General features: G+C 35.0%; 1 protein-coding gene across 3 annotated transcripts in view; it reads left to right on the top strand.

Annotated features, from left to right (window-relative positions):
- The window catches only part of SPRED1 (sprouty related EVH1 domain containing 1), a 111,552-nt gene extending 88,214 nt beyond the window's left edge, over positions 1–23,338 (top strand). For 2 of the 3 annotated variants that reach the window (XM_054565603.1, XM_054565602.1), the window contains 3 exons: positions 964–1,116; positions 17,472–17,573; positions 19,937–23,338. In XM_054565603.1, coding sequence (XP_054421578.1) covers positions 964–1,116; positions 17,472–17,573; positions 19,937–20,587 — 906 coding nt within the window. In that variant the 3' untranslated portion in view covers positions 20,588–23,338. The remainder of the gene's footprint in view (positions 1–963; positions 1,117–17,471; positions 17,574–19,936) is intronic. The other variant, XM_054565604.1, reaches the window with a different exon arrangement.
- The last annotated feature ends 551 nt before the right edge of the window (positions 23,339–23,889 follow it).

Genomic DNA, 23,889 nt, shown 5'->3' with positions numbered 1-23,889 from the left:
TATATCACAAGGTTACTTTGTTCCAGAAGAAAGATTAGAACTTTGCATTTGTAAATTTAAAATATCTTAGCCATTTAATAAATTTTATGGTTTAATTTTAGAAGTAATACCAAAATTTTTAAATGTTTTTTAATTTTTAAAAAAGCTTATAAAAGTTTGTACCTTTAAGATCTTTAGCCCCTAATTCTAAATTATTTTAAAATTAGCCAATGAAAGTATTTTTGTCATTTTTAATTGGCTATCACTGTTTCTTCCCAAATATTTGTAATGGGAAAAGTTACAGCAAATAGTCATCTCATTTCTTTTTTTAAAAAAGTAACAATTAAAACTCTTTTAGGAATTTTTGTTTTGTAGTGTAAGTTTCACTTATTTCACAGGAACTAGTGTTTGTAAAATTTTAGAAGCATGTTTTTGATTGAGGACATTCCCTACCTCTTAAGTCTTACGTGATTTTAATCTTTTAAAATAATCAGCAAGTTCAGGCTACTTAATTCATTCGCTACTCAACAAGGTCATGACTGCCATCTTTCTTCTTTTGATTCCCTGTGTTACAAAGTACAGCACAGTTCTTGTATACATACCTTTCTTTTACTTTCAAAAGACCGCTTGTTGATTTGTATTTTCTTCATTTTCTATGTACAAGATCTTTTTTAATTATAACTGAAAGCGTCATTGTACCTAGATAATCTCTCTCACATGGCATGATTAGTCTTCAAATTCTTCCTAAGTTGTTTTCTGTAAGAAAGCCTAGTTTGTTCATGAAGTTTGATTTTTTATTTATTTATTTTTTTTATGTGGCTCCCTAATCATGTACATTTGAGTTTTGGGAATTGCTATTCATAGTGATGGTAATGGTACATTTTTATTGATCTGCTGAATACTTGTTAAGAGTGAAAGTATCTAATTTTTTATTGTTGGTTTTTATATCGTGGTAACTAATGAGCTGGGGATTGTTCCCATTAGGCAACTGAAGAGGATACTCCCAGTTCTCTAGTGAAAGATCATCTTTTCCAGCAAGAGACAGTTGTTACCAGTGAGCCTTATAGAAGCCCAAGACCTTCTCCCTTTGAAGATTTGAATGCCAGAAGAGTCTACTTGCAAAGCCAAGCCAATCAGGTGAGAAACTAAATATTTTCCAGTGTGTTATTCACATGTATAGAAGTTGGATGCGTTAGATGAGAACGTTAAGGCCATCTGCCCTTTATCAGACAAAATTAACAAATAACAATAGAAACCCAGGAGAATATGATTTATAATGAATCAAATCCAGAGTGAGACAATAAATATGTGAGCCATAAAGCCCCATACAGCTGTAATAATTGAGCCATAAATTTAACTTTAAATTTTTCAGTGACATAGGTGAAAAGGAGGAATGTATCAGTTATAATTCTTTTATACCATGTGAATTCATGTAGTTAAAATCCTATCCATTCTGTCTACAAAATCAAAGGCCAATCAAAGTGGTTTTAAAGAATGTTTTAAAATACCTAATTCTTCTTGATAGATAACGGCTATAACACATTAGTGTCCAGTGACATAGTGGCTATACCTAAAGCCCAGCTGATTTTTATTGAGTGATTCTCATTTGACCTGAGGACTTCAAATGTGTGATTTGTTAGGGAAGAAATTTGCATACACTATAGATAATGAGACTAATCAATGAACAGCATGATAAAGCATTTAATTTTAAACAAATTATTAATATTAATTGTCTTACACTATATGCAAGACCCTGTGCTTTAGAATTGAGGGATGAGAAGGAAAATAAGCCACGGTTTCTGTTCTAAGTGTTTCTGGTGAGGTAATAGATACATGCTCATACTGTTATGGGAGCACAGGATACGGGCATTGAACTCATTGTGGAAGATGAGTAATTTTTTCTAGGTATGCCTAAGCTTTTCAAGGATGGGAACAATTAACCAATTAAAGAGGGTAGGGCTGGTGATGAAGGTTGAGGGAAAAGGACACCAGGAATGAGAGGATGAATGTTTTAGACAGAGCGAGTATATTAGCTTGTTCTGCCATAACAAACTACCATAAATAAAGTGTCTTACAGAAATATTTTAAGGGTTCTAAAGGCTGAAAGTCCAAGATTAGGGTTCCGGCATGGTTGATTTCCTAGTGAGGGCTCTCTTCCTGGATTACAGATGACTGCCTTCTGTCTGGGTCCTCACCTGGCAGAGACCGAGAGAAAACATTAAAGTGAGCAAGCTCTTTGGTGTCTCTTCCTGTAAAGGAACTAATCTCATCAGACCAGTACCACACCCTTCATGGCCTATTTTCCACAGGTGCCATTTCCAAATACCAGCACCTTGGGCATTAGAGTTTCATAGGAATTTTGTCTGGACATAAACATTTAGTTCATAATAGGGAACAACATAAACAAAAACATGCAAGATCTAGAGGGAAAGCAGCATGGGGGTAAAAAAGACAGGCAGATATGATAAGAGCCAGATTGTTGTGTTTTTGTGTTTGCAAAACACTTTGGGCTTTTTCTTGTTTGTTGCTTCACAAACCTGGATACACAGTCATATGCCAGAAGACACAAGGAACTGCCGATTGAACGTAGTGCAGTTTTTTAGAGTGTCAGTTTTACTCATAGACAGAAAACATTCCCAAGCAGCGTACCAGGTTACGTTTCCACCAGTAGTGGGAATTTTCCTGAACAGTTGGTATTGCCCATTTTTCCCCCAAGTTAGTCATTTGGTGAAAGTAAAGTAATATTTTACTGTGAGTTTAATTTATAGTTTCCTAACTACTACTGATTTTAAAGAACAACCTTGTTCATATGCCATTTGACCATTTAGAAATTGTTTTATGAAGTTTCCGAGATTTTTCTACATCTTATTTTGAATTATCCTTCTTTTTCTTACAATTTATAGGCATTATTTTATATATTTTAGAAACAAGGTTTTTGGTGGATATATGTATTGTAGGTATATCTACTTCTACCTTGTGGTTTGCCTTTTTACTCTTTTAATGGTTTCTTTTGCTTAATAAAAATTCTTAACTTATTTATGATCAGTAATTTAATTATTTAAGTAGTTTATCTTTATTGTATTTTTTCTATTACCATTTATCCCCCTTATACCTGCTTCCATGTACAACCACCCTCTCACCCCCACAATTGCCATGAGTTCTTTTTCTTTTTTGCTCTACCCCCCTCAATCCTCCCATCCTGAGCTGTTAGTCTGTCTCTATTTTGCTTTTTTATTTCAGTTTATTCATTAGATTCCACACATGAGTAAAATCATATGGTTTTTCTTTCTCTGACTGGCTTATTTCACTTAGCATAATGTTAGCCAGGTCCATCCATGCTGTCAAAAAGGGTAAAATTCTCTTAGAGCCGAGCAGTATTCCATTGTAGAAATGTATCATAGTTGTTTTATCCACTCAGCTACTGATGGACACTTGGGCTGCTTCCATATCTTGACTATTGTAAATAATGCTGCAGTGAACATAAGGGTGCATATACTTTTTTGAATTGGTGTTTTGAATTTCTTTGGGTAGAGACTCAGAAGTGGAACCACTGGGTCATATGGTAGCTCCATTTTTAATTTTTGAGGTGACTCTGCTGCTTTCCACAGTGGCTGCACCGATCTGCATTCCCACGAACAATGCAAAAGGGTTCCCCCTTCTCCACATTTCTCGCCAGCACATGTTGTTCGTTGATATATTGATGATAGCCATTTTGACAGATGTGAGGTGCTATCTCATTGTGGTTTTAATTTGCATTTCGTTGATGATTAGTGAAGTTGGGCATCTTTTCATATGTCTGTTGGTCATCTGAATGTTATCTTTGGATAAGGGAAGTCCTTTGCCCATTTTTTAACTAGATTGTTTTCCTTTAGGGGGGGCAGTTGAGTTTTCTAAGTTCTTTTTAGGTTCGGTTTGAGCTGGTTCTGCAGTTATACCTTGGTATTGTCTAGCCAGTGGTGTGTTTTTACAAAAAAAAAGCTGAATGAGTCAGCATAGGGTAGGCTATTATAGCATACAGCTGTCCATTCCAGGGTTACAGGATGGACAGATTGGGCAGAGACTAGATAAAATGATGTACACTTTATCCAACATTGCCGCTTTTAGACAGAGCTCTTGTTCCAGTCTATCTTAATAAGCTTATGGCTTGCCTTTGTGTTCAGTGCCTAACCCTAGTTTAATCATAGTTATGGCTGTTTGGGAGGAGAGTTACTTGGCTAACCATCACAACCCTTGAGTAAGGAGATACTTCTTGCTGCTTTGTGCAAATAGGAGCTTTGAGTTTTACATTTCCTGCATCGACTTAATTATTCTACCATTTTTCTTTAAGGTCTTTTTACTTACTAGAGTCAACCTATGCACTGGGAAAAATTCCCTGGATATAAGTTTTTGCAACAGTGGGTAAGGTCTTGGGTTTTAGTCACAGGCAGATAACTTTAGTTCCTGGCTTTTTAACTTACTCAGAATTAAAAAGCTACTAATCTTCTCTTCTTCCTATTTCCTCATTTAAATAGCAATAATAATAAATCTTCCACAGTGTTATTTTAGGGGTTTAAAAGTCCATTCATGGGGATTAATACCCAAATTTATAAAGAATGTACAAAATTCATTACCAAAAAGCTAACAATTCAATTAAAAAATTGGCAAAGGACCTCAATAGACACTTCTCCAAAGAGGAGTGGCCAGTAGACATACGAAAAGATGCTCAGCATCACTAATCATCAAAGAAATGCAAATTAAAACCACAGTATGATATCATCTCACACCTGTCATAATGGCTATCGTCAGTAAATCAACAAATGCTGGTGAGGATGTGGAGAAAGGGGAACCTTTTTGCACCATTGGTGAGAATGCAGTTTGGTGCAGTCACTGTGGAAAGCAGCGTGAAGGTTTCTCAAAAAATTAAAAATGGATCTGCCTTTTGACCCAGAGATCCCACTTCTGGGAATATATCCAAAAGAACCCAAAACACTAATTCGAAAGAACATAAGCACCCCTGTGTTCATTGCAGCATTATTTACAATCACCAAGATATGGAATCAGCCCAAGCATCCATCAGTAGCTGAGTGGATAAAACAACTGTGGGACATTTACATAGTGGAATACTACTCAGCCTTAAAAAAGAGAATTTTACCCTTTGCGACAGCATGGATGGACCTGGGGATGGACTTGGGGAAGTAGAAACCTGTTAATATTCCTGCCAGTTGTTTTCTATTAACTTCTACAGTAAATAAAAATATTACTGAAAGCAACACTCTCAAATTTCTGAGAATCGTTCTACTTTTACTTTGGGGAGGGTGACTCTCATTTTCAGAATAGCTGTTAATGTGTTCTGTGTGTTTTTATGTTTACTAATTTATTCTGCCTTTATAATTGTCTTAGGAAATCAAGAAGACTGTTAAAAATAAGAATGAAATTTTATTGTCCTTTGGTGCTTCACTAAATGCTTTTGAGTCCAATATTTTATTTGAGCAGAGCCAAAATCTTTAGTTTTTATCAGTGAAGAAATTCATGCATAGAATCATTAAGTACCTGAACAAAGTCACTAGGTTAGTAATTGTTGAATTACTGAAATTGTAATGTTATTTAGAAATGATAAGTAAACTTCTTCCTCTCCCTCCTTATTTTTATTCTAGCGCAGATTAGTATATAGGCAGCTTTATACTTCATTAAATCTGAAAATTACAGTTTTTTAAATCTTTATCATAGCTGGTGCCTACTCTGTGCTGAGTACTGTTTAAAGCACTTACGTAATTCATTTTGATCCTCACAACATCCACTATGACAAACTGCCTCATTTTGGGGATAAAAATTATCTATAGTTTATGCATTTCTGTATAAGCTTACTATGAAATATTACAAGAAATGCAAGAAAAATTTATATTAAAATATTGGCACCAGAAGGAAAAAAAAATAATCTAAACCTGTTTTACTTTGAGCAATATAATAGCAAGAATAAAAGCAAAAAGTAATCTGCATATCCTTTTCAGGAATCGGGGACATCAGAACATCATAAGCTTCAAGGATTCTTAGGACATAGGCATTTTAAGTCTTCAGATACCCACTTGAACACTTTTAAATACTGTACAAAATATGTTTTAACATCTTGAGTAATGGGCAGAAAATCTCATCCCCTAGGAGAGATTTGAGATATGCGCATCCTAAACTAAGTCACTGATTGATATAGTTGGGTAAGAAAAGAAAACCTGGTGAACGTAACACAAACTTATAATAGACTAATACTCATCATCCAGATCCTGGGAATTTGCATGTCCTACCTTGTTTGGCTGAGGGAACTATAAACTTGTAACTTTGTTTGTTTGTTTGTTTGTTTGTTTGATGGGAGGGATAAAAGAACTGATCTCTTCTTCCAAAATGGCAGTGAATGGTAGTGGTGTGCTGGTTGAGATAGTCACCATTCAGAAAAGTACATGATAATGCTAGATAACCGCACAGAAGGAAGTGACCAGGGTTTGGCAGGTAGCTCTTAGCATGGGGATTTTGAACATGGCTTCAGAATTCCTATGAGCCAACCAGGCTATTTGAATCTGAATTCTAGTTTCCTTACTACTGATACTTTTCCTTATCTCCAAGATTGATGAGACAGAGAAACAAGGGTTACATTGTATGAGTTGCATAACTAGATGTGTAAACATTTGCTTGATGCTGAAATAAGTGAACTTAGTTTTATAGGAATTAGACTGGAATAGGTTTTCTCTTTTAAAGCTACAAGAGATATTAGCTATAGATTTAATAAGTAAATATTGCAGGAGTTTCTTAACAGGAATAATACACGGTTGCATTTAGCAGTATTAGTAAGTAACAGTATTGTTAGGATTGTGTACCAGTTGTCCATTTGAATGTCACCTGAAAGATCTCACAGGATGAATTTTCCTTAGTACAGAATCTGGCCCTCAACTTGCAGGTTAGAAACCTTATTTTGTCATGATATCAAGACTGGAGTCATCTTTCAAATATTAAAACAACCAAGTTTAAGAAAATAATATGTAAAAATCATAATGTAATATTTAATTTAAGCCCTGACCAGTGTGGTTCAGTTGTTTGGGTGTCCTCCCACAAAACAAAAGATTGCAGATTCAGTCCCCAGTGGGGGCGTGTATGAGAGGCAACCAATTGATAGTTCTCTTACATCGATGTGTCTTTCCTTCTCCTTCTCCCTCCCTTCCCTATTCTTTCTCCCTTCCTTCCCTTCTCTCTAAAAATAAATAAATAAGATATTTTTAAAATTGTAATCTAAGCCATCATGTGGACTGTAGTACTCAGCATCTTGTTTGGTACATTGTCTGCATAAAGTAGATCTTCATGAGATACTTGTATCAGTCCCTAAAGGTAGCTTTGTATGTGTATATGCTCAGCAGAGTAATTAAATGCTTTGAATTTTTAATTGCATTTGACTGGGATAATTTAATAGACCCTTCTCTGTAAGAGAGGAACAGCCTTGCCAAAAGAACTAGACTACCTCAATGTCAAGAAATATGACGAGTCTAAGATTTTACTTAAAAGCTATGAAGTTAACTTGCCAATTGTATGGATGCTTGCCAGAAGACTAGTAGATCAGAGACAAAGGACTTAATTACTCACTGCACAATAAAGTAGTATGGGCTTCATGTTTGCGTTGGTTCCTTTTGCCTCCCAAGCCTCATGGGGATGCTGCTGAGCTGCTCAGGTGGATGTTACACACACAGTGGGAACCCCTGAGCCTATGGAACCCAAGTCTTTCCTAATGAGCAATAAGCCTGCCTGACTTTTGTCATGGAGGGAGACTGTTTTTGTTATACTAGATACTAAACAATCTATCTTCATAGGAGAGACACTCTTTTCAAGGGTTTCACTACACACACATATTTGGAAAGAGTCTGAAACAAAGGCAGGCTGTGCCTCTGCTCACAAGATCTGCAGAAGACAACTGTCCGACCCTTAGGGACAGTGGTCACTAAGACTGGCTTTTCGGGTTTTTTTCCCCTCCAGTGTTTGTTTTTGACCAGTTTTATATGCTTCCATGGGCTATTTAAATCCTTTTGTTGGATAGATACATTCTTTCAAAACGCTAATGCTCTCATTCAGGTTTTAGTTAAGTCTAATAGGCCTAGAAGCCATTATGGCTCCTTTACTAAATTTTGCTTACTTTCAAGTTCCTGAAGATCATTTCACTATAGAGAAATAAGAACACATGTATCAATGAGCTTATGATCAAAGATTTATGACATATTTAATATGCAGAAAGCAGTACACATAATGAACACTTGAGAAAACGTCAAGCGACTTATAAAGGAACACCCCCATTCCTATCAACTTGACTTCATCCCTAGAGGTTACCATTACTTTGGATTTTGTTTGTATAGATTTCCTCTGCTTTTTTGATAGTTTGCCACGTAAGTTATTTTTTTTCTGCCAGTGGATATTTCAGTTGTTTGCATAATTTTGTTGTTATTAGGCATACTGCTAGTACAAACTTTCTTGTCCCCAGCTATTCATGAGCAAGAGTTTCTATAAGGGTCTATAGGAATGGGCTTTGGAGGTTGATGTGCTACAAACAAAAGGCTCTGGGGTAAATTAGTCTATACCAGCGGTCCCCAACCTTTTTGGCATCAGGTACCGGTTTTGTGGAGGACATTTTTCCACAGGGGCAGAGGGGATGGTTTTAGGATGATTCATGCTCACCTGCTGTGTGGCCCAGTTCCTAACAGGCCCACACTGGTACTGGCCCATGACCCGGAGGTTGGGGACCCCTCATCTATAGGATTCATGTGTGCTATGAGTATAGGAGATACATACTAAGCATTTGAAAGACAATAGAAATAGCCATGGTTGTTCCTTTACAAACTAATTTTAACTACGTGTTCTTATATATTATAATAACCTTGTTATTGAGTAATAAAATTTTCAGTGTCACTTCTCCTTTTTCAGTTTTATTTGTGGCCAGTGTCTCCTAGTTCACAGTTGTTTTTCACTCTCTGTAGGGATTTGGCAAATAGTCTAAATTTTAATGCAATTGAATTTATGGTTCTTTTCCTGGTGATGTTTTACAAATGCCTCCTTATCCTTATTTCAAAGATTTTTCTCTCTGTTTTGGTCTAAAAGTTTGAGTTTTGCCAATAACCCAGTTTAAACTCATTTCTCTTCTGTGATAGGAATCCAATTTTATTTTTACCTTGTGTATAATTAATTGCTTCAGTACCATTTATTGGAATCTTTCCACCACTGACATGGAGTACTGTATCTGTCATATATCAAGTTTCTATATTTGTTGAGGTTTGTTTCTGGTTTCTCTACTCTTATCTGTTGGTCTGTTTTTCCTGCCACCAGTGTCACCTTGTCTTTTTTTTTTTTTTTTTTAATTATTTTAGCTCTATAAGAAGTCTTAATATTTGTAGGGTAAATGCTCCTACCTTCTTGTTCCTCTAGAATTTTTTTTTTTTTAATTTGGCTATTTGCTCTTAGAGAAAATTTAGAATCAGCTTATCAAATTTGATGAAGTCTGTTTGCAGCCTACATTTTAATTGCACTGAAACTCTATATTAGTTTGGGGGGAAATTTAGCCTTTTCATGAGTATGAGCTATCCCTCTGTTTAGCTCTGCTTTAGCTCTCAATAAAGCCTTGCATTTCCTTAATGGAAAAAAATCTTTCATGAGATTTATTCTTTGTACCATTTTGTTGTTACCACTGTAAATATAACTTTAAAATTTCATATGACCAACTTTGAAGAAGCATCTCCCATATTTTTTCTGATAAAAATTCTTCTAAAGACCTAGAGCAATAAAATCACATTCTCAGGGTATTAAAAGCAGTGGTGAATTGGGGTTAATCTTACAATATTGGTGCTTAATAAGTATAAAAAGTCAGCATTGTCTTTTTTCTTTTCACATAAAGGTTGTGTGAGAGAATTAATACTATTAGACTATTAACTCAGTTTCAAAGTATGTGTTTTGGTGCTGTTTGTGACTTTTTGTCTGAGACAGTGAAATTGGGGTAATAAGTCAAAAAGTGGACATTTTTACTTTTAAAAATGAAGTTCAGAAGGATATAATACATAACTTGATATTGTATTTATTATGAGAAATATATCTATCAGGGGAAAACAAAAAAAATGTCCTTCTATTTCTTTTGTATAATGTCCTTCCATTTTAAAAAAAATAGTCTGAACAAATGCTTGCTTTATTTGGGGTTTAAGTTTCTTTTTCTTCATGAAGCTTTCTCAGACTATTTAATCATAGTGATTTTTTTCCTCCATTAATTTCTGTATTCTTACATATTTCACCTTAAGTTACAGTTTCATTACTTTGCAAGTTTAATCCTTATCATCCTACATGTGAGGAGAAAAACCATTTTTCTACTTCATTGTGCCTTCCTTAGAGACTAGTACTATGTACTTATTAGAAAATCAAAATATAGTTGAACATTGAAACTAAAAGGAAAACTGAATGGGAATTGGTAGCTCATAATTTTCCATACTGGGTAGAGGTAACTGGACATAGAAGAATGGATAATAAAAGCAGGTTAGAGACAATAACCTCCATTATCCACTTCATCCCATGTAAACCCTTTAGTTCTTCAGCATAATTAAAATTGAAATGCTTTTGTTTCTCTTTATATCTTATATAATTAAAGTACTAATGAGAGTAAAATTTCAAAACTATAGGAAACAAGGTTGGGAATAAGATAACCTCTTTAGTTTTTAACTAATTGTATTAAACTTCCATCTATAATTAAGACACTAAGTAGGTGGTTCAAGTTAGATATATCCATTTAAATTCCTTTTTGTTTTGAAGTATACAAACTTGTTAATCCAGAAATCTATTTTTAGGAATTTGTGATACAGATATACTTGGACATGTGTACTAAATGTAAATGTATAAGAATATTTGTTGCAATACTGTTTAAAACATCTGAATACTGGGAAAAGTATGTGTACATTAATCAGATAAATTAATTAAAAGCCGTTCATTCAATGAAATATTGAGCTGCTATCAAAAGAATAAGGTTAGAAAAAAGAAGACAAAACCAAAAAATGAAAAAGAAAATTTTACTTAAAAAAATTAGGTTATAATAATAAACACAAGTGTCCGTGCTGTTATCATTAAGTGTAAAAAAAAAAAAGTGTACAAAGGGTCCTATTTAAAATTTTAAAGATCCACATATATGCACGCATGCGTTTGTGTGTGTAAATTACTACATAGCTAAAAAGTGGAAGTTAACACCAGGGCAGTACATGTTATAATTACATACATTGACACATCATAATCATTCACAGTTAAAATTTACATTATGGTTCACTCTTGGTATTGTGCATGCTCTGGATTTAGATAAATGTATAATGACATGTATCTATCATTATAGCATCATAAAAAATTTTTTTACTACCCTAAAAATCTTCCGTGCTCCACCTATTTATCTTCTCCCCACACACGCTCTTATAACCCCTGGTAACCACTAGTATTTTTTACTGTTTCCATAATTTTGCTTTTACCAGTATGTTAATGCAGTTTGGAATTCAACAGTATGTAACCTTTCAGATTGGTTCCTTTTACTTAGTAATATATGAGGTTCTTCTGTGTCTTTTCTTTCTAACGCTGAATAATATTCTATTGTTTGGATACAGCACAGTTTTTATTCATTCACCCCATGAATGTTGGTTGCTTCCAAGTTTCGTCAGTTATGAATAAACCTGATACAGACATTTGTGTACAGCTTTTTGTGCAGACATAAGTATTCTAATTCTTGGTAAATCCCAGGTAGTACAGTTGCTGGATCATATGAAAAGTTTCATTTTGTAAGAAATTGCTGAATTGTCTCCCAAAGTGGCTGTACCATTTTGCATTTCCACCAGCAATGAATAAGGATTTGTTGCTCCAAATTCTCACCAGCATTTGGTATTGTCACTGTTTTGGATATTGGCCATTGCAACACCATAGGTCCTCAAGATTGTTTCAGTATAACCTGGATGAGATGCGTAGGAACTTAATTCTTGTTTGTATGTTAGCCTGTGGTAAAGTTGGTTTTGTTATGTCATATAGCTGCAGCTCAAGAATCTATCAACGATGTCAAGCGAGGACTTACAGTAGCTGTGTAATGGTATCTCATTGTTTTACATTGTATTTCCCTAATGACTTATCATGTGGAGCATCTTCATGTGCTTATTTACCATCTGTATATCTTCCCTGGTGATGTGTCTACTGAGGTCTTTGGCCCACTTTTTAATCAGGTTGTTTGGTTTCTTGTTGTTTTTCTAGAGTCTTTTGTAGTTTTTGGATAAAAACCCTTTATCGGATATCTTTTGCAAATATTTTCTCCCAGTCTGTGGTTTGTCTTCTCATTCTCTTGACATATTTTGCAGAACAGAAATTTTTAATTTTAATGAAATCCATTTTATTTTTTTCACTGAATTATACACTTTATTTTTTATTTAATCTTTATTGTATTTTTTCCCATAATCATTTAGTCCCTTTATACCCTCCTCCCCCCAGCAGTCACCACACTGTTGTCCGTGAGTCCTTTCTGCTGTTTGCTCAGTCCCTCTACCCCTTAATCCCCCCTTCCCTCCTAGCTGTCATCTGCTCTCTACCTATGAGTCTATCTCTGTTTTGCCTGTTCAGTTTGTTCATTAGATTCCACATATGAGTGAAATCATGGATTTGTCTTTCTCTTACTGGCTTATCCATTTTATCATGTATTTCTTTACTGACCTTGTATCCCACAATTTTGCTATAATAACTTACTAGTTGCAGGAGTTATTTTGTCAAATCTTTTGTATTTTTTACATAAATAATCATGTTATTTGTGAATAAAAGCAGTTTTATTTTTTCCTAAAGCTATACCTTTATTTTCTTATTGTATTAGCTAGAAATTTACTGTGATATTAGAAAGGAGTGATGAGAGGGGATATTCAGATTTCTCACCATTTTGATTTAGTAAGTTTTTTGTTACTCTTTATAAGACAAGGATGTTCTCTGCTATCCCTAGATTACTGAGAGTTGTTATCATGAATGTGTTGGATTTTGTCCAGTTCTTTTTCTCCGTCTGTTGATAAGATGATGCAATTTATTTCTTTCACTTTATTGATAGCTTACATTAATTGATTTTTAATGTTGAACCAGCCTTGCACATACTAGGATAAATCCCCTGTGGTCATAGTGTATAATTCTTTTTATACAGTGTTGGATTCAACTTGCTAAAATTTTGTTGAAGATTTTTGCATCAATGCTTATTTAAGGTACTAGTCTCTGATGTTTGGATTTTGTTTTTGTTTTTGTTTTTTCCTTACAATGTTTTTGTCTGGTTTTAGTATTATGGTAATGTTGGCCCCATAAAGTAAGTGAGGAAGTACTTCCTTTTTGGATCTTCTGTAGGAGATTGTAGAAAATTGGTATAATTTATTCCTTAAATGTTTGGTAGAACTCACCAGTGAATCCATCTGGATCTGGTGCTTTCTATTTTGGAAGATTATTGATTCAACTTTAATAGATATGGGCCTATTCATATTGTCTGTTGAGTTTTGGCAGATAGTGCCTTTCAGGGAATCATTTTCATCTAGACTATCAAATTTGTGGGCATAGGGTTGTTCATCATATTCTTTTTAATTTCTATGGGATCTGTCATGATATTCCCTCTTTCATTACTGATATAAGTAATTTGTGTCCTCTTTTTCTTAGCGTGACTAGATAAAGGCTTGTCAGTTTTGTTCACCTTTTCAAAGAACTAGTTTTTGAGTTGATTACTACTCTACTGATTTCTATTCTAATTCTTATTCTTTTTGTCTTGTTTTGGGTTTAATCTTTTTCTGCTTTGTTAAGGTGGGAACTTAACGTTACTAATTTTAGATTTTTCTTCTTTTCTAATTATATGCATTCAGTACTATCAATTTCTCTTTAAGCATTTATTTCTCCATATCCCACAAAGTTTGATAACTTTTTATTCCATTTAGTTAAAAGTACCTTTTATTTCCTTTTCAGATTTCTTTTTGACCCATGTGTTATCCAGAAGTATGTTACTTAATCTACATGTATATTGGGATTTTAAAATCCCTTTCTGTTTTAGTCATTCCTAGTTCAATTGTTTTGTAGTCTGAGAGCAACACTGTACAAATTCACTTTTTTTAAAAAATTAAAGTCTGTTTTTTGGCCCAGAATGTGGTTGATCTGCGTTAATGTTCCATGTGAACTTGAGAATTATGTGTATATTCTCCTGTTGCTGGATGAAGTAGTCTGTAGATGTCAATTATGTCCACTTCATTGATGATGTTACTGAGTTCAGTTTTGTCCTCAGTGATTTTTCTGCCTGTTGGATATGTCGAATTTCTGATACAGGGTGTTGAAGTCTCCGGTGTGATAATGGCTGCATCTGTGTCCCCTTGTAATCAGTTTTTGCCTCATGTCTTTTGATTCTCTTTTGTTAAACATAGGCTTAATAAGGATTGTTATGTCTTCTTGGAGAATTGACCCCTTTATCATTATGCAATGTCCTTCTTTATTATCGCTGTTATATTCAGAAATTAATACAGCTACTCCCGCTTTCTTTTGATTACTGTTAGTATGATATATTCTCCATCCATTTATTTCTACTTTATATATTTCTTTATTTACAGTGTGTTTCTTATAGGCAACATATAGTTGAGTATTATTTTTTTATTCACTCTGACAGTCTGTCTTTTATATAATATATAGAGACATTAATGTTCAAAGTGATTATTGATATAATTGGATTAATATCTATCAAATTTTCTACACTTTTCTATTTGTTGCCTTTATTCTTTGTTTCTACTTTTGTATTCCACTTTTCCCAGTCTTGTGGATTTATTAAACACTTTATATGATTCCGTTTTCTTTTCTTTTTTCACATACCAGTTATACTTTTTAAAACTTTCTAGTGGTTGCTCAACAATATACAATATACATTTACAATTAACTCAAGTCCTTTTCAAAAAACAACAGACCACTTTACAGGTGGTGCAAGTATCTTATAATAACAAAATTATCCTAATTCTTCATTCCCATCTCTTGTATCATTCCTGTCATTCATTTTACTGATATATAAGCACATATGTATATAATCATATGTCATCAAATATATCATTGGCTGTATTTTAGAAAAAAACTTTTTGTTAGATCAATTAAAATAAAAATAAAGGGTTTTATTTTCACTTACTAGTTTTTTGATGCTCCTCCTTTCTTACGTAGATTTGAGTTTCTGACCATTATTATTATTTTCCTTCTCTTTAAATTTAGGACTTCTATTGAGATTTCTTGTATGGCAGGTCTGTTGGCAACAAATTTCGTCAATTTTTGTTTGCCTGAGAAAGTCTTTCTCGTAAAGATTGTATTTACTAATTTTTTAGAGAGAGGGGAAGGGAGGGAGAAAAAGAGGGAGAGAAACAGCAGTGTGAAAGAGATATATTGATTACTTGTCTCTCGCACACCGCAAACCAGAGACCTGGTCTACAGCCCTGGCATGTGCCCTGGCTAGGAATTGAACCAGTGACCCCTACATTCTCAGGCCAGTGCTTACTCCACTGAGCAACACCAACCATGATACTCTCTCCTTTGCTTTTAAAGTATAATTTCATGGGTTATAGAATTCTAGGTTGGTGGGCTTTTTCTCTCAACACTTTATAAATGTTTCACTCCACTGTCTTCTTCCTTGCATGGTGTCTGAGGAGAAGTCATATGTAATTCTCATCTTTGCTCCTTTATGAATAAGGGTTTTTTTTTTCTGGCTTCTTTCAAGATTTTTCCTTTATCTTTGGGTTTTTTGTTTGGTTTTTTTTTGTGTGTTTTTGTTTTTTCTTTTATAGTTTGAAAATATTTTGCTTAGGTGCACTTTTGAGGGCATTTATCTGCTTGGTCTTCCCTAAGTTTCCTAGACCTGTGGTTAACATTAACTAGGGTAAATTATCAGACATTATTATTTCAAATATTTCTCCTGTTCCATTCTTCTTCTTCTATTTCTGTTTCACATTACGCCTCTGTAGTTGTCCCACAGTTCTTTAATATTTTGTTCATTTCTTTCGATCTTTGTTTTCTTTGCCTTCAGGAGGCTTTGGAGGTTTGTATTGATATAGTCTCAAGCTTAGAGATTCTTTCCTCAGCAATGGCCACTCTACTAAGCTCATAAGAGGGCATTCTTCATTTCTCTTAGTGTTTTTGATCTCAAGCGTTTCTCTTTGGTTCCTTGTGAGGATTTCCATCTCTGCTTTCTTTGCTCATTAATCCTTCTTTAAAAAAATTTATTTATTGACTTGAGAGGGAAACATCGATTTGCTCTTTCACCCATTTATGCATTTATTGGTTGAGTCTTATCTGTGCCCTGACTGGGGATCAAACCCACAACCTTGGTGTGTTGGGACAACACTCTAACCAACTGAGCTAGCTGGCCAGGGTTGTTCATTCTTTCTTGCATGCTGTTTACTTTATTGATTAGAGCCCTTAGCATATTAATCATAGTTTTAAATTCCTGGTCTGCCAATTACAACATCCCTGTCATGTCTGGTTTTGATGCTTATTCTGTTACTTCAAATAATGTTTGTTTGTTCTTTTTTTTAATAGTTTGACATGATGTACTGGATAAAAGGAACTCTTGTAAATAGGCCTTTAGTAATGTAGTGGTAGCGTGTGTAGGGAAAGGAAGCATTCTTGCAGTCCTGTGATTAGGTCTGTCTTTTAGACTGAGCCATTCCTGGGACTGGGAACTTCACAAATATTTCTCAACTTTTCCTCCTCTGTTTAGGTGGGTAGGATGGTTAGAGTTGATTGGAGTTGTGTATTTATTTTTCTCCAGGTCAGATAGGTTCTGATGATGTCCCAGCAAGTCAGGCTCTGTTAACTCATTTCTCCTGAGGACAGACTTTGTTAAAAACAGAGTGCTCTCTAATTTTAAAATGAGTTTTTTTCCTTCCCTCTGCTAGAAGAATTTCAAATTTTTTTGATATTTACTGTGGGAATGTGGTTGAGCTTCTGCAGGTAAACTCACAAAAGTTGGGTGGCTCACTTCCCCATTGAGTATTTAACTCTCAAAGTTGTCCACATTGAGCCTCCAGCAACTCATCAATTACAGTTCAGCTTTTCCTACCCCAGCACTGGTTTCAATGGCATTTATGATTCATAATTCTGCTATGTTAACCCGTTACTCCCCTATTCCCCTGTCTGTCTTAACAGTCTTAGAGGCAATGGTTACCCCTGCCTATGGACCCTAGAAAAGTTGCTTTGTTTTTCCTGTTCAGGTTTTTGGGTTTTTTTTAAACTTGTTAGGACAGAGTGGCAACTTTCAAGTTCCTAACATGCAGAACCAGAAACCAGAATTCTGTATTACTTTTTAAATTAAATTTTAAATGTATAAGGAAAGACCTAAGTTTATGTAATAAAGAGCATGATTCAACATTTTGAAAAACTAATAGATAATTTTGGAATATACACTGTATATAGTTTTATTAAACATGAGATGCATTCTTTTGTCACTTAAGTAGAAATTGTTTGTATTTTAGATAACATTCAGTCATCCAAGCCTAGATATTCAGGGCAGAAGTATAGAATATGTACAGCGACAAATATCCAAGGAATGTGGAAACCTAAAGTCCCAAAATAGGGTAAGTAATCTTAGTTTATCATCTGATAAGGAATATAACTAACAAACATATAAGTGAAATTTTTTAGTCCTGATTTTTCACCAGATAGAACCAATAAGAATTATATATTGTTAATTTAAATGACTGCATTAATCTCTTCACCTGTAGACTAGACCTGGAATTGTTTAGCCCCGATACCAAATGTCTGGGGAATAGAAGTTTGCTCCAACCTGGGTCAGGTACTTACCTGTAGAGTACTCATTGTATCGAGCAGCTGGGGCTAGGAGATGTACATGTGACTTCTAGAGAGCCATATGATTTACCTCCCGAAGATTTTACTTTGCTTCTTGGCCTCAGTGAGAGAGTCTGTCCAGAAGGAGGGATGAAGGGGTTTGTGTAAGTTTGTTGTGTACATGTATTTGTATGTGATGTGGTGCATTTTAAGTGGTTTTCAGAAACTACATAGCCAAGCTTTAAAAAGTATATGTCTTTTTATTAGTTTGCTAGGGCTGCCCATAACAGTACAACAGACTGGGTGGCTAGAACAACAGAAATTTATTTTCTTATGATGTGGAAACTGGAAGTCCATGACCAAGGTGTTAGCAGTTTGGTTTCTTCTGAGACCTCTCTCTTCTTGGCTTGCATGTGACCTCCTTCTTGGATCCCCACATTGCCTTGGTTTTTTCATGCACATTCCTAGTGTCTCTCTGTGCCCAGTTTCGTCTTCTCAGTCAAGTTAAGGGCCGCATTTGAACTGAATCACCTTTTTAAAAGCCCTGTGTCTAAATGTAGTCATTTTTTGAGCAGTGGAAGTTGGGATCTCAACATGTGAATTTAGGGAGGACACAATTCAACTCATAATGTTTTACCCTCTGGTCCCCCTTAATTCATAACTTTCTCACATGCAAAATTCACTCCATCACAGCAGCTCCAAAATTTAACCCATACCAGCATCAACATTCAGTCCCAAAGAGTAAGTGAGACTCGTGTGTGATTCATCCTGAGACAAAATAGCTCTCTAGCTGGGAACCTGTGAAACCAAAGAAGTTATTTGCTTTCAAAATATAATGATGGGAAAGGCATAGAATAGACATTCCCATTCCAAAAGGGAGGAACTGGAAAGAAGAAAGGAGTCATGGGTGTCTCAAGCAAGTCCAAAACCTAGCAAAGCAAATTTCATTAGCTTTTATGGCTCGAGACTAACCCTCTTTGGCTAGATAGTTTGTCCTCCAGGGAGATGTCCCCACACCCTTGGCCCAGGACTTCCTGGCCAGTAAGAAATGGCCCCATCCCACTGAACTGAGGAGGCAGACCCAACATTCCTAGTTCTTCCTTTAAGAGATAATGCATGTTAGTCTTGGCTGGGGTGGCTCATTTGGTTGGAACATTGTCCTGTGACCAAAAGATTGCAGGTTTGATCCCCCATCGAGGCACATACAGGAGGCAACCAATCAATACTTCTCCCTTGCATCAATGTTTCTCTCTCCCTTTTTCTCCCTTTAAAAGCTATGAAAAAAAAGTCTTCAGTCAAGGCTTTAAAAAAAATGCATCAGATAGTCCTATTTGCCAGTTCTTATACAACTTACAGTTTTGACAGCCTTGATTCACTTCCTCTCAACTCTGGTCCTTTTTAGATCCAACCTGGCAGCATTTGAGCTGAGACAGTTGATAGGATCCATGATTGTCTAGCCACGCCTTTGGTATTCTCTTCAGAACATACTTACAAGTTCTACCTTCCACAAAACACTAGAATATAATTCATTTACATCTTTTTCTACTTTATTAAAAAAATCACCTTTCCTTCTCTGTCCAGTATTATGTTCCTCATTTCCATTTGGGGTCTCACCCAGAAGCACCTTTAACATCCATATTTATACCAACAGTCTCTTTAAGGCTTTCAAGGCTTTTTATAACATACACCTCAAAACTTTCAGCTTCCCCAGTTCCAAAGCCATTTCCACATTTCTAGGTATTTGTTACAGCAACCCATTTTTTTGATACCAAAATATGAGTCAGAGTTCTCCAGAGAAACAGAACTAATAAGATGTGTATATACACAGATTTGTTGTGCGGCAATTGGCTCATGTGATACTGAAGGTACATACCCAGAATGTGCAGAGGGTAAGCTGTCAGGCTTAAGATGCAGAGAAAAGTTGCAATTGCCCTTTGTTCTGTAAATTTGGATGAGGTTCACCTATGCCATGGAAGATAATTTTCACTCATCATAGTCCACCAATTTAAATGTTAATCTCGTCCAAGAAATATCTTTACTTAAAACATTCAGAATATTTGACCAAATATGTGGACACTGTGACCCAGCCAAGTTGATACATAAAATTCGAGTTTCCAGTACTTATTGCATTTTCCATGTCTTTCCTTTTCAGGTCCCTTTGAAACCAATCCGACATGTCAGCTTTCAAGATGAGGATGAGATTGTCAGAATAAACCCTCGAGATATCTTAATACGACGCTATGCAGACTACCGACATCCTGACATGTGGAAAAATGACTTGGAGAGAGATGATACTGACTCCAATATTCAGTTTTCTAAACCAGACAGTAAAAAATCAGACTATCTATACTCTTGTGGGGATGAGACTAAGTTAAGTTCACTCAAAGACTCTGTGGCACTTAAGACACAGCCTACCTTATTAAAATGTAAGAAGTCAAAACGAAGAAAAGAAGATGGTGAACGTTCTCGCTGCATATACTGCCAGGAAAGGTTTAATCATGAAGAAAATGGCAGGGGAAAATGTCAGGATGCTCCAGACCCTATTAAAAGATGCATATATCAAGTTAGTTGCATGCTCTGTGCTGAGAGCATGTTGTATCATTGTATGTCAGACTCAGAGGGAGATTTTTCTGATCCCTGTTCATGTGACACTAGCGATGACAAGTTCTGCTTACGATGGTTAGCCCTAGTAGCTTTGTCTTTCATTGTACCATGTATGTGCTGCTACGTCCCTTTGAGAATGTGCCATCGTTGTGGTGAGGCATGTGGGTGTTGTGGTGGGAAACATAAAGCTGCTGGATGAAAGGATCCAGTGCCAAAATGAGCTTAAAATCTTTGTTTCCAGGAATTAGCTAACTTGGATTGGTGGAAGCTTTTGGCAAGCAATATGAAATCTTGCCTGGTGTCATAGGGGCCACACGTGGAAGAAGCAGAACTCATCAGTTCTTGGCATTTCACAAATGCTAGCCATGCCTAACTTTTCCCTTGAGTGCATGGCATGTTTTGTTACAGGTTGTAAAAAGTATTTGCGAAGGGAAACCATTTCTGGTTATTGGCTATAAAAAGTGAGCATAAAATACGATCCAACTAAAAGGGATTAATTTTTGGCATTTTTGTATATTTATGCATTAGGTGACGGGACTATTAAAGGTTTGAATTCATTAAGACATGAACTAAAAGTGCACTAGGGGACAGCTGATTTCTGTCTAAGAAAAGTTAACATTTGGAAATTATAAGAAGTTAAACAAGTGCAACTAAAATCATTTATTGTTTTTTGAAAGCAGTTTTATGTATAAATAACAAATGTTTATATTTAACTAAATATAAGGTACGAATTATGACATATTAAACTTTTCTTCCCCTTCCTAGTTTGAAAGTAGATGTACATATATCTACTGTCACATTCCATTATATTTTGAATATTTTACTCATCTAGTTAATAATGTTTTTATTCCATGTGAATGATTTGATATTTTCACCCTCATTTCCCTTTGGCTACGGTTTATATTGAGTTATGTCTGTACATTCTGGTAATCTAAAATTCTTAAAAATATTCTAATAGCCTTGAGTGACCAACTTTTTTTTAAAGCACAGATGTAATTGTCTAATGTTCTGATGGGAACATAACACTTATTTTTATATAAAAAGAGACTGAGTAAACATAGAAAAAATGAGGTTTTGGGGTTGTTGTTTTGTTTTTTGTGGTATTCAACCAGCAAGTTGTTTTCTCTCAGATTTTCCTCCTTAAAAAAAATCATATTGCATTTACAAATATTTTACAAGGCAAAAAAATGTAACTGGATAGTTAGTGTAAGAGTTTTCTCCTGAGATATCTATTTATCATTCCGGTAAACCAGAATTTGTTCAATTGTGTTACTGATTTTTTAGCTTAATCCTCAGTGCTTATTATTCACATCATAATAATAGCTTTTATGTTAAAGTGTGTGCTGATCTATCCCCGGATAATCCAACTTTGTGAATGAAATATCCTGTGCATACAAATTTCTTTCTTTTTCAGAGCATTGTATTAATGGATGTTTTATTTACAAAGTAGTTGGATAAATGTTCCAACTAATTGTTTAAAGTACTTTGGGATCAAATTCTCTCTCTCTCTCTCTCTCTCTCTTTCTCTCTCTCTCTCTCTCTCTCTCTCTAGTGTTAACATTTAAACTCTAATCAGGTAAGGCGTTCTTTAAGAACATTCCCTTAGAGGGATAAAGATGAGAAGCATGCGTTTTGTTTTTTGTAATGGCTTGAAGTTTCAAGAGTGATAAGCATTAAAATCACACTACCATTTTAAGCTCCTGTTCTACACAAATTTTTAAATGTCATTTATGTATCATTCGTTTTACCTTCACAGTAAAGCTTGTGTTTCCTGTCGTCTTTTGCCCCTGATCAAACTGAACAATGTATATAACACTGTCTGTAAAATACTTTTTTTAAGAAAGCATTTATATTTATATGACAGCTTGAACTGACAACATTGTGTATATAGATCATCTTGAAGTATTATTTCACATTGAAAAGAAGAAAAATATATTGATAACTATAGATGTTATGAAGAAGAGGTTATTTCTAGTTTTGTACTAAAAATCAATTGGATGACCTAAATCCAAACATGACACTGTAGCAGCAGTTTTAAGTCTTATTTTTACTGTTTATATATTTGGACACTGCTACACCAGATGATCTCCATCCCTGAAGTTTTCAGCTAAACTTGGTTACCTAGGATAGACTGTTAACTTTCAAAATTAATTTTTATTGGTGGAATGGAAATAATTGGTTTTCCTTGTGAATAAATTTTCATATTTGTAAGTGTGGAGTTTATAATTCAGGTTTGAGCAAGGTGTGAATAACTGAAGAAAATAACTTGCTGGCTCTATAGGAAAATGCTGTGGAAATGAACTGTGTATATACTTCTAGGAAGAACAAATATAATAATCATTTCTTTGTTAAGCACTAATCGGTATAGTGCAACTCCTGGTTCTGTACTGTATTTTATATGCAACATATATGCTTTAATATTTTAATGTTTGTGCATTAATATTTTCAAATTGTTTTAACCACTTTGCTGCTAAGACTTTGCCGTCCTATCCCCATTTTTTCCTTTACAATTTTAAACAAGTTTCTTCATTAAAACTTATGGTGATAAAATGGTTTTTATTTCACCTCAGATCTTTACAGTTAACACACCCAGTTTCCAAATTGGTCTAGAAGACTAACTAGTAATATAATGTTATCTGAATCCCTGTGCGGAAAGTTTTCTCCTGAGTAAATTAGAATTCTAATGTGAAAACTAATGGGTGGTTTAAATTTCTTGTTTTAAATGTATATAGGTATGTTCAGGGACATTTTCTCATCTGCATACAGATTTGGCACTGCTAGTTGGCTTTTCCTTTAAAACATTTCTCTGTTTTTAATTTGGTAGTATAAGCAAATGGCTAAACAAAACTGCCTAAGTAATAAATATTGAAAATGAAATCATGTTGATGGCATGACAAGAAACACTTCGGTCTGATGGCTTGTTGTGTTCAGACCTGAAAATTTGTAAATGATTTTTCTCCTGCCTTGAAGGTGGGGGGCGGGGGGGGGGGCGCTGAGGTGAGGGAATTATTTGATGTCTGAAGAAATATGAAGTATGGGATTTCAGCACCACCTACTGGGTGATTTATAGGCCAGACATGAGGTGGCAATTGGGGTCTGACAGGGTTCATCACTCTTACCAGTAAAGGGCAATTTAAGTGGTGGCCTCTGCCAAATGGAGAAAGCAGGAGTGGGAAATAAAGAAACTGTAAAAGGAATCCTCTCTAATGTGTCTTGTTGGTTGCTGAAAGATTTAAGCACTTTTTTCTTACATATTCTGTATTAAAATATTTATTGACAATTTGGAACTGGCAATCAAACAAGTGATGGATATGCCGAAGCATTTATAGAACCAATTCTTTTAAACTTGCTAGAGCCATTACCAAAATGGTATTCTTATTTTTCCTCCCATTGCTAGTCAGGGAGAATTTTTTAAAAAAATAAACATCACCTGTATTACATCAAGACAACTTCAGAGGGAGTGTGTGTTTGTGTCTCTGGGACGCTGGGGCAGGGGTTAAA

The sequence above is a fragment of the Pteronotus mesoamericanus genome, unplaced genomic scaffold, assembly GCF_021234165.1.
Source record: "Pteronotus mesoamericanus isolate MK-2021 breed Mesoamerican mustached bat unplaced genomic scaffold, CSHL_Meso_final contig_164, whole genome shotgun sequence".
In the NCBI taxonomy this organism is placed as follows: Eukaryota; Metazoa; Chordata; class Mammalia; order Chiroptera; family Mormoopidae; genus Pteronotus; species Pteronotus mesoamericanus.
The sequence above is the reverse complement of the archived record's forward strand: the minus strand, read 5'-3'. Positions and strand labels throughout refer to the sequence as shown.